General features: G+C 43.3%; 2 protein-coding genes across 4 annotated transcripts in view; one reads left to right on the plus strand and one right to left on the minus strand.

The window, feature by feature from the left end:
• Nucleotides 1-11,001, minus strand: part of LOC126010770 (D-aminoacyl-tRNA deacylase 1) — a 168,209-nt gene extending 157,208 nt beyond the window's left edge. The window contains exons 1-2 of one of the 2 annotated variants that reach the window (XM_049774362.1): nt 10,880-11,001; nt 175-265 (exon numbers count right to left, since the gene is read on the minus strand). In XM_049774362.1, the coding sequence (XP_049630319.1) occupies nt 175-265; nt 10,880-10,997 (209 nt within the window). In that variant the 5' untranslated portion in view covers nt 10,998-11,001. Of the gene's footprint in view, nt 1-174; nt 266-3,215; nt 3,338-10,879 lie in introns of those variants that run through there. The other variant, XM_049774363.1, reaches the window with a different exon arrangement.
• SNX5 (sorting nexin 5) overlaps nt 1-14,941 on the plus strand; it is a 1,173,556-nt gene that overhangs the window by 670,690 nt on the left and 487,925 nt on the right. The gene's annotated exons all lie outside the window — the stretch shown is intronic.

Genomic DNA, 14,941 nt, shown 5'->3' on the forward strand with positions numbered 1-14,941 from the left:
GCGTATGCCACAATGATAATTCTAAGGGCTAGAGAGCATCCTTTGCAGGTAGAGGGTCAGGTTCAATACCCTCACTGCTGGAAGTGGCCCCCAAACACCACCCCAGGAACACCCCCTCAGCACCACTGGGTATGGTCCTCCCCCACCAAAAGAAGAAAGAAATCTGCATCTTACATGTGTTCCAGCTCCTTCTGCGTATCTTCCAGAGAAATGCCCAGTAAGACACAAAGGCCCTGTCCAATAGCACTTATCTGCTCTCCTGCAACTAAAAGGAAACAAGAGAAAAAAAAAGAATCAAACCAAACAGATTCCTGAAATGCTTTAAGTAATCATAAGAATGTTTAGGTATCACACACTTCTTCTAAATTCCTATAACTTCTTTAGTAAATAAAATAATCATAATAAATGTTCATTCTGTTTTATTTGTGTTTAGGACACACCCAGCTATGCTCAGGGTTTACTCCTGGCTCTATACTTAAGAATCAGTTCTGGCAGGGTTGGCGGGGGAGAGGCATATGTAGTATAGGTAATCAAACCCAGGGCTGCCCTGTGAATGCAAGCACCTTACCCTCTATACTACCTCTCCAGTTCCTTAATGTTTTTTTCTGATTTTGTATTTAAAATGAATTGAGTTACAAAGTGAACTACCATTAAGTGAGAATTTTAAGGCTATTTTTTTCATCTGTGCTACCTGTCCAAGATACTGAAACTTCCTTTAAACAAGTTTGTCCATCTGTAAAACCAAACAATTTTTCAGAGAATTCAGTTGTTACATTAGTTCTCAGAAAAGAAATGCCTCCTTTCCTTGGAAATCAGCAAATCTGGTAACACAATACATAGCACAAGATGAGAACATTTATGTCAGAAAAGCAAAAAGTTATGTTTCTACCACAGAAAAGCAAAATATACATGAAAATCACCATTTATATATTAAACTTTTTTTTTTTTGGTTTTTGGGCCACACCCGGCCCGGCCCGGCCCGGTGCTCAGGGGTTACTCCTGGCTGTCTGCTCAGAAATAGCTCCTGGCAGGCACGGGGGACCATATGGGACACCGGGATTTGAACCAACCACCTTAGGTCCTGGATCTGCTGCCTGCAAGGCAAACGCCGCTGTGCTATCTCTCCGGGCCCTATATATTAAACTTGAGTTGCCAACTTCTTTAACTTCTAGCTTAATACAATCTACATCAATGACTGCCAAATCTAGGGCGTTTTTTGGTGGGAGAGCCTACTTTTAATGTGTTTTTAAATCATTGACAAATAATTTATATGAAAACATTTACATTTATAAGCATAATTAGGCTGTATATGATGCATGTTAATTATATAATTATGATGTGATAATCATACTACCACTTTTCATAAGTTCCTTTATAATTAGAACAATTAATAGTTATATTACTATTGAGTTAAAACACAATATTAAAGTTTTAGATATGACTTCACCATACCTACTAATAGAGTGCTAATTCTCTTCTTTACAGTCCCTGGTTCCTTCTCTTCTGCCCCACAGCTCAGCTTTCCAAATCCTTTTGAATCACTGAGTTACACCACACATAAAAAAAGTGTTCATGACCTCATACCAGTGAAGCTAACACGTCATGAAGAGTCAAAAACAAGAGTCGGTGTTGGGACCAAAGCGACTGCACAGCGGAGAGGGCGTTTGCCTTGCACAGAGCCTATCACATTCGATTCCCCAGTATCCTATAAGGTCCCCAGAGCCTGCCAGGTGCGCTTTCTGAGCACAGAGCTAGGAGTAACCCCTGTAGGCCGCCAAGTGTGGCCCAGAAAACGAGAGAGGGAGAGGCAGATAGAATGAGAGAGAATGAGAGAGGGAGGGAGAGAGAGAGAGAGAGAGAGAGAGAGGGGGGAGAGAGAGGGAGAGAGAGGAGAGAGAGGGAGAGGGAGAGGGAGAGAGAGAGAGAGAGAGAGAGAGAGAGAGAGAGAGAGAGAGAGAGAGAGAGAGAGAGAGAAGACAGAGAGAAGACAGACAGACAGACAGAGACAGAGAACAGGTAAGCACTTATCCTTCCTGGTTCCAACGTCTAGCACCAGACAGGAGGGTCCCCAAAGTACCACCATGGACCACAGAGCCCAAACCCCTGAGCAGTCAAGTGTGGCCGCCCAAAAAAAAAAAAGAAAAAGAAAATGAAAAGAAGTCTCAGCACTATTCTAGTCCCTATTACTCCAAAACTACATCCAAAGCCAGTTACCAAAACAGCACAGAAATCCCTAAGCGAAGTTGAAAATTAGAATCTCATAATTTTTGCTGGGTGTGATGTTTCCTTGTGAGATATTTGTTTTAGTGTATGTCCGTGGATGCAAGAACAGGTTTGGTGTAGACTGTAAAGAGAGTGGGGGTGTACCTGAAATTAAGTGGTCAGAAACCTAGTTCTGCCATCAAAAACCATCTATAAAGTGTACCCCTGGGGCGGGAGAGATAGCAACAGCGGATGAGGCACTTGCCTTGCCTCCATAAGACCCGGATTCCATTCTTGGCACTGCATATACCAGGATTAACTACTAACTGCACAGTCAAAAGTAAGCCCTGAGCAAGAGGGGGTGTGGCCCCCCAAATAAAAAGATGCCCTCCTTCCCTTGGATTATCAGTTTAAATAGCTTTATTTTCTTGGTTTGTGTTGTTTAAAAGACTCCGTTATCACCCCGGGGCGATGCTTCAAAGACTGGAAAGTTGGATCTACAGGAAACCTGGGCAAGACCAACACCTGATCCCAAATTCTTGGAGATCGGTTGACTCCCTGGCCTGCAGAGCTGAAGGAAAACGGGGTTCTGGTGCCAGGCTGGCTCACGTGCACTGAGACCATTGTCCCAAATCGACCAAGGAACAGCGACTCGCACCCCCTCGTCTTTGGGCGACACGCCCCAAATGATAAGGGGGAGATGCAAAGTGTCCCCGAAAAATCTGCGGGAACTGACAAAGGGGGAACCGACCAGGCGGCGGGCCTGGGGAAGGGCGTCGGTTCCGAAACGTGGTCCAAATGCACCCCGGAACGAATCCGGGACGGAACCGGCAGAGAAGATGCAGACGGGGCGCGGGAGCCGTGCAGACTACGCGGCGCCGGGCCCGGAGCGGCCGTGACAGCCCGCGCACGTCCAGCCCGCCGGGGACCCTGCAGAGGCGGCGGGAGAAAGCCGGGCCGGGTCAGGGGTCAGGGGTCAGGGTGCGGCTCCCGGCCCGGCCCCGCCGACTGACCTGTGACGCTAGCTCGGGAGACGCGCTGCACCACGGCCTTCATGGCGGCGGCGCCCGGCGAAACGCCCGGCTCCGGCTCCTTCCGGCCTCCGCGGCCCGCGCCCCCTGGTGGTCACACCCGGAAGTGCACCCACCCGGCTGCCCCGTCGGACCCGCGCGTGGCGCGGCTTCGGCCCCGCAGCAGCCACGCCCAGTCGAAGGCCCCGCCCACTACCTTCTCGCCCAATAGCAGCCTTTTATCTCGTCCCACCGACCTGCCGACTCATCCCTAGTCCAAACCCTGGTCCTCTAAATCCCAAGCTTCTGTCTCAAAAATACAGGCGATGGGCTGGGTGGGGAGGAGGGAGATTTGAGGCATTGGTGATGGGATTGTTGAACTGACGGAGGGTGTTCTTTGCATGACTGAAGCCCAACTACAATCATGTTTGTAATCAAGGTGTTTAAAGATATTTATAAAAAAAAGTAAATATTTTTCCACATAATAAAATTCAACCTTTAGAATTTCTCAATAAATCTTTGAAAGCTAATAAATAAATAACCATAATACCAGCTCTAGGATTCAGACAAGCCCCAGCTGACCTACTCCTTACATCCTTCCTAGAAATTCTATTTCTTTTTCTTTTTTTTTTTTTTTTTGGTTTTTGGGTCACACCCGGCAATGCTCAGGAGTTATTCCTGGCTCTAGAATCAGAAATCACTCCTGGTAAGCTCGGGGGACCATATGGGATGCCGGGATTCCAACCAGCGACCTTCCGCATGCAAGGCAAATGCCTTACCACTGTGCTTTCTCTCTGGCCCCGGAAATTCTGCCTTTTTTTTTTCTTCACACATCCCCTGCCTTTATAAAAGCTGGGGTATCCCTAAATCCTCTTCCTGTAATTTCCCTTTATTTTTCCACTCCTCTGTCCCAAGATTCGCAGATTCTTTAACATCTTGCTTCAATGACTTTTCAAAAGCCAGCTAGATCAGGATCAGTTTGGCTTCATTTATCTATTATTTGACTTACTCAAGAGAAAGGTCATTGTAATTGCTCTTTTATTACAAATATTCATACCCACCTTATTAGGAGACTTCGGCTATGTAAAAGGGCTTAGAAAGTTGCAAAGAACTCTCCAACTATTATCCTAACCAATTAATCACCACTGATAAAAAATAATTCCTATACAATGGTATAGGACGAGTGGGAACAATCTGTGTTGGCAGGAATGTGGAGAAAAAGGAACTTTTTTTGTGTGTGTGTGGTTTTTGGGTCACACCCAGCAGTGCTCAGGGGTTACTCCTGGCTCCATGCTCAGAAATTGCTCCTGCCAGGCCCGGGGGACCATATGGGACGCCGGGATTCGAACCGATGACCTTTTGCATGAAAGGCAAACGCCTTACCTCCATGCTATCTCTCCGGCCCCAGAAAAAGGAACTTTTTATCCATTGCTGGTGGAAATATCTGTTTCAAGCCCTGTGGCAAAAAAAAAAAAAAATGTGAATAGCCCTCAGTAAATTTAAGTGAGCTGCCACAATGGCCCTGTAATTCCACTTTTGGACATCTACTCCAAGACAAAAGGACATCCTTTCAAAAGAACATACACACATCATTATTCATTGATGCACTTTAGCTAAGATATGGGATCAACTTAGATGGCCAAGTATGAATGAATGGATTATAAAGATGTGATATATACACAATGGAAGAATATGGTGCTGCAAAGAATAATATCCTGTAATTTGCTGTAACCTTGTTGGAACTCAGATATGATGTTGCATGAAGTAAATCAGAAGAAGAAAGACAAACACAGGTGATCTCACTGATCTATCACATACAGAATAACTGGATAAGGAAATGTAATGTAGTAAAAGGGGGGTGTCTAGATCTCATTTGACTCCAGAGGTTAGGGAGAAAGACAGAGAAGGAAAGAAATCAAGGCAGGGGGGGCCGGAGAGATAGCACAGCGGCGTTTGCCTTGCAAGCAGCCGATCCAGGACCAAAGGTGGTTGATTCGAATCCCGGTGTCCCATATGGTCCCCTTTGCCTGCCAGGAGCTATTTCTGAGCAGACAGCCAGGAGTAACCTCTGAGCATAGCCAGATGTGGCCCAAAAACAAAAACAGAAAAGAAATCAAGGCAGAAAGAAGATAAAAAAAGGAAAGTAATGGGGTAATAGGGATTGGTTCTTTGGTTATATTGGGGGTATAGGAGGGTGGTGAAACTATAAATCCAAATCCACTCAGCAACACAGAAAACATGAGATCTAAGCTGCTGAACTTTAACTGTCAAAGTGGCACATGGGGCCTGATGTGGAGAGATGGAACATGAGAACACTGGAAGAGGGAAGTTGACACTGGTATTAGGATTTATGTTGAAATATTATATGTGGGACCAGAATGATAGCACAACGGGTAGGGCATTTGCCTTGCAAGCAACCTTCTAGGATTCATTCCTAGGCATCCCATGTGGTACCCTAAGCACTTCAAGGAATAATTCCTGAATAAAAAGCTGAGAATAACCCAAGTGCTATTGGGTGTGGCCCAAAAGCCAAAATGTGTACATATATGTCCAAAACTCAACTATTGATAATTTTGTAAATCACAGCTCTTTAATTAAATTTTCCTTAATTATTTAAAAATGTTATATTACACCCATGGCACATCACAGAAAACATCACAGAGGGGCTGAACTTCCCCTAAGAACATCTCAATGACACCCAAACCCTATACAAATGACCCAGCAAGACCAAACAATCCCTACATTTGCAAGTGAGCTGGCCAGGATCCTAACTAACAAGCCTGTGCTAGGTTCCACCCACAAGCCAAACAGCAGAATATATGATTTCTGAATAAGCAACCACTAATGCAGCTGCCAAATAATCTTCCTCTTCATATCCCACAAGGCCTACATCTTGGCTCTTGTACTGAATTTTCACCAGGGCAGTCTAATTAACCCAGCCATATTAGGCCAACAGTATATTAAATCTCATTCAATGTTCCACCAACATTCCCTCAAATATACACAAAAGTAGCTGTGGGAACAAGAATCAATAGAGCCCTAGTCACAGAGTAGAAGTAAATTCAGATCAAAGAACACATTCTTTAAAACAATGCAAGATACTCCACATAATTAATTACACAGGGACACTAAATTGGAAGGGAATATCTTTTTTTTTTTTTTTTTTTTTTTGGTTTTTGGTTTTTGGGCCACACCCGGTGGTGCTCAGGGGTTACTCCTGTCTGTCTGCTCAGAAATAGCTCCTGGCAGGCACTGGGAACCATATGGGACACAGGGATTCGAACCAACCACCTTTGGTCCTGGATCGGCTGCTTGCAAGGCAAATACCGCTGTGTTATCTCTCCAGGCCCTGAAGGGAATATCTTTAATGGGGAAAGAAGAAGCAACCACCCCACAGTCCTCCCTGGCAGTGGGAGAGAACAAATCTTTGTACTGGAAAAAATCAGCCCCCAAATTACTATAGGCACCATTGGAAAAAAGCACAGAACCTCACTATGAAAGGTAGACAAATATGGGAGCCCTGAAACCTCAATCAAAAATATTCACCTATATAAACTCTCTGAAAAATATTTTAGAGGAGAAATGTTGAAAATATTTAATTAGCTCAAAGAAACAATAAAACAGTCATTGTGGGGCCAGAGAGATAGCACAGCGGTAGGGCATTTGCCTTAGACGCTGAAGGATGGTGGTTTAAATCCTGGAATCCATATGGTCCCCTGAGTCTGCCAGGAGCGATTTCTGAGTGTAGAGCCAGGAGTAACTCCTGAGCGCTGCCAGGTGTGACTCAAAAACCAAAATAAATAAAAATAAATAAATAAAAATAAAACCCAGACAGCCAAAAAACAAAGGAGAATATGAAAGCAAAAATAAACTACAAATAGAAATATCACAATAAAATATGTTAGTAGAAGCCAAAGCAATAGCACTGCAGGTAGTGTGTCTGCCTTGCACATGATCGACCCAGCTTTGATCTCTTGCATCCCATATGATCCCCTGAATGTGCCAGGAGTGATTTCTGAGTGTACAGCTCGGAGTAATCCCTGAGTGCCATCAGGTGTGGCCCAAAAGCCAACAAAAAAAAGTCATGACGGACCCAGCTTTGATCTCTTGCATCCCATATGATCCCCTGAATGTGCCAGGAGTGATTTCTGAGTGCACAGCTCGGAGTAATCCCTGAGTGCCACCAGGTGTGGCACAAAAGCCAACAAAAAAAAAGTCTGCAGATGAAATTTATAACTCATTGGAAAGCCCTCTACTATAGAATAACTGTGTTTGAAGACAGAATAATTGAGTCCTAAGATGAGATGCAAAATATCTCCATTTAACAGCAGAAACTCAAGAAAAAATAAACAACAGACAAGAGAACTTCGGGATGAATTCAAGAAAAATGTAAGAGTCCTTGAAGTCTTAGACGAACAGGAAGGCAACCTATGAATAAGAAGCAAAGAATAAGAAGCAATCAAAGATAACATTGCTGCAAAGTTCCCAGAGCTGTTGACTTCAGCATCCAGATCCAGTAAGCCTTAGGATGAAAACTGAAAGAGAGCCTAATAAAAAGACTCCAAGTATATCCTAATAAATGATGAAAACCATAGATAAGATATAGAACACTGAAAATAGCACAATTAAAAAGGACATTACATGCAAAGGAGCATCCCTAAGATTTACAGTAGACCAATTATATGAGACCTCTGGGCTCAAAGACAATGGTGGGACAAAGTAAAAACAACAACAAAAAAAAGTCAATGAAATGAAAACATCAAAATGAGTACTTTACCCAGCCAGATTCTCATTCAGATTTGAAAGGAGGTCTGAGCTATAGAACAACCATAGTGCATTTGCCTCTGCACACAACCTGGGTTCGATTCCCAGCATCCCCTGGATTCGATTCCCAGCATTCCGCCCCCCCCCAGCCTGCCAGGGGTGATTTCTGAGTCCAGAGCCAGGTATGATCCCTGAGCGCTGCTGGGTGTGGCCCAAAAAGCAATCAATAAATAAAGTTTAAAAAAAATCTAATCAATGAAATCAAGAGGTTTCTTAAAAAAAAGAAAAAAAGCATAAGTTCAATAAGCCCCTATCAAGACTCACAAGAAGAGACACAACCCTAATAAACTGAATCAGAAATGAAAGGGGATAATAGACAGCACAGAAATTCAATGATCAGAGATCACTTTTGAAAATCTTTGTCATAAAACAAAAAAAACGTGGACGAAATGGATCAATTCTTGGACTCCTATTGTTTTGGGGACCTCCTCTGTGTGTTGGGTTAATTGCCCTACATTTCACAGTGCAATGTATCCTCTATGATGCCAAAAAAGTCACAAACCATGTACCTGCCTAGCATGTGCTCTAGCCTTTTGAACTATCTGGCTGCTCTCAAAATAATTTTCTAAAAAATTTTCAGGGAGGGTGGGAAAAAAATTTTTCAAAGTATGAACACAGCTACAAGAATCTGAAAGACAAGGAAGGCCAGAGAAGATAGCTCAAAAGGCTCAGAAAATGCTTTGCATGTGGGAGGTTTGATTCCCAGTATGAAGTGGTGACCAGAGAATAGATTTTTGGAGGAGTCAGATGTGACTATAAAAAAAAAAAGACAAAATAAAATATTTCACACTAATTTTGTTTGGGGCAATATCTGGTGGTACTCAGGGTTTAATGGCTCTGTGCTCAGGGATCACTCCTGGTGGTGCTTGGCAGTTATATGTTAAAGATATTTCAGTAAAGTTAAGATTATGGAAAAGTTAAATTATACTCAATGTGGGGCCGGGCGGTGGCGCTGGAGGTAAGGTGCCTGCCTTGCCTGCGCTAACCTAGGACGGACGGCGGTTCGATCCCCCGGCGTCCCATATGGTCCCCCAAGAAGCCAGGAGCAACTTCTGAGCGTATAGCCAGGAGTAACCCCTGAGCCTCACAGGGTGTGGCCCAAAAAAAAAAAAATTATACTCAATGTGCTTAATCTTCATATTGCTTCAACTTTTCATTCATGTCAGGGGCATCACTTGAAAATTTGTTTCCTTTTCCCTATGGAAACACTGTAAACTATTAGTGATTTTATTTTATACAAAGTCAATGGATACACTTTTCACAAAATGGAAATCATTTATGGAAATTAACGATCCCATTTTATTTTTTTGTTTGTTTCTAGGACATACCCTGTAGCACTCAGGGGTTACAATTGGCTCTTCCACTCTGGTAGGCTCAGGGAACCTTATGGGATGCTGGGTATCAAACCTGGGTTGGCAGCATGCAAGGCAAACAACCTACTGGCTGTGCTATCACTCTGGCCCCCATTGATTCCATTCATGTTATTCACAAGTCCTGATTTTTGAGAACTGTCCTGTTTTGAGTCAGTCATGATTTTGGCCCAGGGCCACCAGTCCATGAATTCCAATAGTTGAGAATCCTGTCAGTAAATGGAACAAAATCTTCTCTATTTGTGATAATTGTTTCCACGTAAATACCCTTGGGTGGGGGTTCAGTGATTTCATTTCTGGAGACATCCTTTTGCTTTACTTCATCACCTTTAAAAAAAAAAAAAAAAGAGGGAAAAAATGAACAGTAATGGACATTAATAAAATCTCAAGAATGAGTATAGACCTATATCCACCCCCAAATTCTTTATCCAAATTTTTATTGGGGGGCTCACAACCAGCAATACTCAGGGCTTACTCCTGGCTCTGTGATGAGGTATCATTCCTGACCGTCTCTGTGCACTAAATAGAGTGCCAGGGATAGAATCCAAGTCAGCTGCATGCAAGGCAAACTACCCTCCCTGCTATACTACTACTTTGGGCCCGTGACTCTTTTTTTTTTTTACAAAAATAAAAATAGAAATGATTTCTATGTAATAAAAAATTAAAATATTTAAAATGACCATTTGGACACAGAATAGTATTTAAATGTTCAATACAGAGAATATATACTTTCAGATCAGTATTGCTATTCCTCACAAAATGTAATCCTTGGAATGTGTTCAACATTTGCTAATAAATACCTCACATATACAGCCACCTAGTTTAAAAGGATATTAAAAATGTTCTACTCCGGGGCCGGAGAGATAGCATGGAGGTAAGGCGTTTGCCTCTCATGCAGGAGGTCATCGGTTCGAATCCCGGCGTCCCATATATGGTCCTCCCGTGCCTGCCAGGAGCAATTTCTGAGCCTGGAGCCAGGAATAACCCCTGAGCACTGCCGGGTGTGACCCACAAAAAAAAAAAAGAAAAAAAAAATGTTCTACTCCATGGCTTTTAATATATTAAAATGTGCGTTTTGACAGTAATCTTTCTGCCTTTAAACAAGCTCATGTTAAAAGGCTGAAGAATTTCCTTTTCTACCCCCAGAAATTGCTAATATTTTAGATTCTCTTGGTTGGTAGAAGACCTGAATTATTTACTCCCCAAATGCGAGGGCCCATCAGAATCATCTCTTTCCATTGTTCAGAATCTTGCAAACTCCACATGGAACCGCACACAGATGCCTGGGGACGTCCTTGTTCTAAATATAACCAGATTCAGGTGATGGATTTTGCAGGTAGCTGGAGATTCCCTTGCAAAGATGGCTTGAACAAATCGTTCTGGCTAGTTTTGCAGAAGGCGAGTTGGGCTTGCAGCAGCACTTCTTAGATGCCTTCGGCTGCACGAAGGAGAACGTCCTGCCTAAAAACCTACCTGGCAGCTTAGCCTGTTTGCGGTTGAAGAAATACAAGGATCCCAACAATGTCCAAGTGCCCACGGCATAGACCACGGAAGAACGCCGGTACCAAGACGAGGCCTGATCCGGACGCATACCTGACTCGTCTCCGCCAAGCCTAAGTGGGAACCCAAGGGCGGGGGCGGGACTTCCGGTGATGATGTCACAAAAGCTGCTTCCAATAGGGAACTGGTTCTGAGGTTCCGGTCTCTTCTGTTGCGGACTCCAATGCACCCTGGGATTTGTAGTCCAGAGAGCCACACTCACCTACACGCAGTGGCGCTTATTGGCTTGAGGCTTGGAGGTGGGCTGACTTCACAGAAACCAAGGAGGGAATCAAAGATAAGATTCTCCAAAGCCAATACATGGGAATCACAGATAAGATTCTCTAGGGCCAACGACTCACTTACCAAACTTTAACACCATTATTATGTAGGCTTCCTTTTTCATTTTGAGCTACACTCTGCAGCGCTCACTCCTGGCTCTGCGCTCAGAAATCGCTCCTATCAGGCCATATGAGATGCCCTAGATCGAACCCGGGTCCGTCTCGGGTCAGCAGAGTGCAGGGCAAATGCCCTACCGCTGTGCTATCACTCCGGCTCCCTTATGTGGGCTTCTGATGTAACCTGCAAATCAATTCCATTCTTGCTCCAATTCTCACGTTTGTGAGGGTATCTCTTGCAGCTCCACCCCCAATCACAAATCAGTCTCTTCTTCTTTGTCTTTTCTGGAAGCTCGACTAGGTCAGCCCAGGATCCCTTCAGGTCTAAACCAAACTCGCCACTGTGCTCTCTGAATCTAAAGCTTTGTTACCTCTTTCGGGCATCTCCGTGTTTTACAACTTTTCTGTCTCCCACATTTTGTCCATTTTCATGACATTTCTACTCTTCATCATACAAATATGCCCACACAACTCAAGAACAAAATACCTCCTTGAACTCTGACCACTACCAAGTTTTCCTTTTATATACATATTTCCTTGAAACATAACCTCCCTTCCACTCCGAAGGACTTAACAACTTGAGAGCAAAACTGATGGTTGGTATTGAGTGGACATAGGTGTGTCGCCGTACCAAGAACTACTTTTCAGCCATAGTCAAAACTTGATGCGCATTTTAAATTTCCTCTTCTCTCCTCCCTCTTATTTTCCTCCTTGTTTTGATGACTGCAGGTTGCACACATGCCTGACTGGTGCTCTCAGGAAGCTAGATGTATAGTTGAGGTACACACGTTATAGGTGGAGTGTTCCACAGAGCCATAGGGGCGTTCTCACGTGTTCATGAAAACAACCTCTCTTCCTGACAGGAGTGCTTTAATATCAAGGTGTTCGCCTTACCAGTTGCCACCCTGTTCTAGACACGGCGAATAGTCCTGGAGCCCCAACGAGTGATGCCTGAGCAAAAAGCCAGGAGTAAGCCCTCAGTAATGTGGATGTGGCCCCATAAGGTTTTTTTGGGGGGGGCGGGGGGCCACACCAGGTGATGCTCAGGGGTTACTCCTGGCTATGCGCTCGGAAATCCCTCCTGGCCCGAGGAACCAAGGTCCATCATAGGTTAGCATGTGCAAGGCAGACGCCTTACCGCTTGTGCCACCGATCTGGCCCCACCCCTAAGTTTCTTTTAAGCAGAAAAAAAACTGATATAATTTTATGCTTTGATCTTCTTGACCTGAGCAACATTTTTTACCAATGTTAAATACTGGTCTTAAATTTGCTACATATCCTGAAACTAAATTACAGTCAAACTGCATGGGTATTTAACCCCTTTATAAACCATTCAGAACAGAATCTAAGCATGCTACCTGCTAACCAATAACCTTTCCTTCTTTTCCTGTTATTTGGAAAATGATCTTGGCCTCATCCAAAGCATAAATACGAACTAATTCTCTTACAACCATCAGCTCTTCTAAACTGCCTCTAAATGGGTCTCACATAGATTCTAGCTTCTTCCACTCATCCTGTCAATTCTATAAAGTCCCTACCTTTGATCATTGCACATCTACATAAGAAAAGTCAGGGGTTTGTTTCTATTGAGGTTTGTTTCTATTAGAGGGTCACACTGGTGATGTTCATCAGGCTATATGCAGTATCAGGCATCAGACTTGGATAGGCTGCATACAAGGCAAGTGCCTAACCTATATGTGCTCTTTCTCCAGCCCAAGTCTGAGGTTTTTGACAGGTCTGATGAAAGGTTAAATGAATGAATAAAAAGACAGGGCAGAGATGGTATGAAAAATTTAATCTTTATTAAGGCCAGAAGGACCAAAGATCTTAGAAAATCTTGGCTGAAGACTGGGTGTGAAACAAGGCAAAACACATACCTGCACACATGCAGGATATTTAAAAAAAAATAAATAAATAAATAAATAAAAACATAGTACCTCTCCCCCCTGCAGTTTTTTTTGTCTCAGTGGTTACAGAGACAAGATGATTATAGAAAAGGATGCTGAATTCCAAGGCCACTCAGAAGTGGCAACATATTTCTCTTACCGGGGGCATTTGATTTACTTTATCTTTCATTTGCATTGTGAGAGTCTTCTGGTTCCTTCTGTCCTTATGAAAGAATTGATGGAATTAGTGCCCAAGTCCTGGTTAATGCCTGTTTCCCCTTGCCTTCGGGATGAAGTTGGTTCTTTATTAGGCAAGCCCAAGATAAGATAGTTGACAACAGGAACCCCACCTCCACAATCTCGATGAAAACAGTCTCTAGTACCTTAGAGAGAGGACCTGCTGGGCCACATCTTATGTTAAAAGAGAGGGGCCACCCATATCCCCATCCCCATCTGAGTGCCTTAACTCAATGTCAATTAAGATATCACTATAAGCTGAGTCTGTCACATTCATCCACTAATTCAAAAAAAGGTCTGAGAGGAAAGCTTCAACCTTAATCTACCTATATACAGTTTTCCATAGTTTTATGCATTGGGTCCAAAACCCAGCAAAACTGATCCCCTGAGCATTGCCAGAGAGACCCAGAAAACCAAGCAGTGAGGAGACCAGGAACTACTAGGAATGATCCCAAAACACACAACAAACATAATCTTAGGATACAAAAATGTCATAATTTTTTTAGATAAAAAATATTCATAATCTTAAGATAAAAAAAAAAAAAACTTAGAATGCAGAGGCCAAAAAGGCAACAACAAAACCAAAGACATGTCAATCTAGACTCAAAACCCAATTAAGTTCCCAGGTTTTCCTACCTAATACAAACTGACTTCTAGTAAGTTACGTAACTTACTTCTAACTTTTTTTCTAATTGTTGAGCTTGCCGTAACAGCTGGAATCTTAAGTTTTATTGTCTATGTTCTCAGTACTCAAACTACTTTGCATATACAAAAGAATTATTTGTTCAGAAACTCAAGTATGGCTTCAAATTTTGAGACCTCCATAAATAAGCCAAGTACAAAGACCAAACATATCCAGTGATCCACCTCACATTTACCCTCTTATGGGGATCACTAAGCTATGTTTTGGGAGGGCCCAGATACTATTCCCAGCCAAATAATCCAAATAATGTGTTGCTCTGGTTGGTAGTGCTCAGAGGTCCCATGGCTACACCTGAAAATGCTTAAGGTAGGGGTAAAGGGCATACAGGACCAGGGTTCAAGCTCAGAGTTCCAAATAGGCTAGATACATGCTTCACTGCCTGAGCTATTTTCTCTCTTTTCTAATGTACTCTTTTTAGAAAAGCCATTAAATAATAAAGAGATAGCACAGTGCAGAAGTGCTTGCTTGGTTGAAGTCATCTTAAGTTTGATCTTGGAATGATATATGATCCCTTGTGCATCACCAGTTGTAATCTTTTTTTGTTTGTTTGTTTTTGTTTTTGGGCCACACCCAGCATTGCTCAGGGGTTACTCCTGGCTGTCTGCTCAGAAATAGCTCCTGGCAGGCACAGGGGACCATATGGGACACCGGGATTCGAACCAACCACCTTTGGTCCTGGATCAGCTGCTTGCAAGGCAAACACCGCTGTGCTATCTCTCCGGGCCCACCAGTTGTAATCTTAAGTGAAAAAGCCAGAAGTACTGAGAACCAC

The sequence above is a fragment of the Suncus etruscus genome, chromosome 6, assembly GCF_024139225.1.
Source record: "Suncus etruscus isolate mSunEtr1 chromosome 6, mSunEtr1.pri.cur, whole genome shotgun sequence".
In the NCBI taxonomy this organism is placed as follows: domain Eukaryota; kingdom Metazoa; phylum Chordata; class Mammalia; order Eulipotyphla; family Soricidae; genus Suncus; species Suncus etruscus.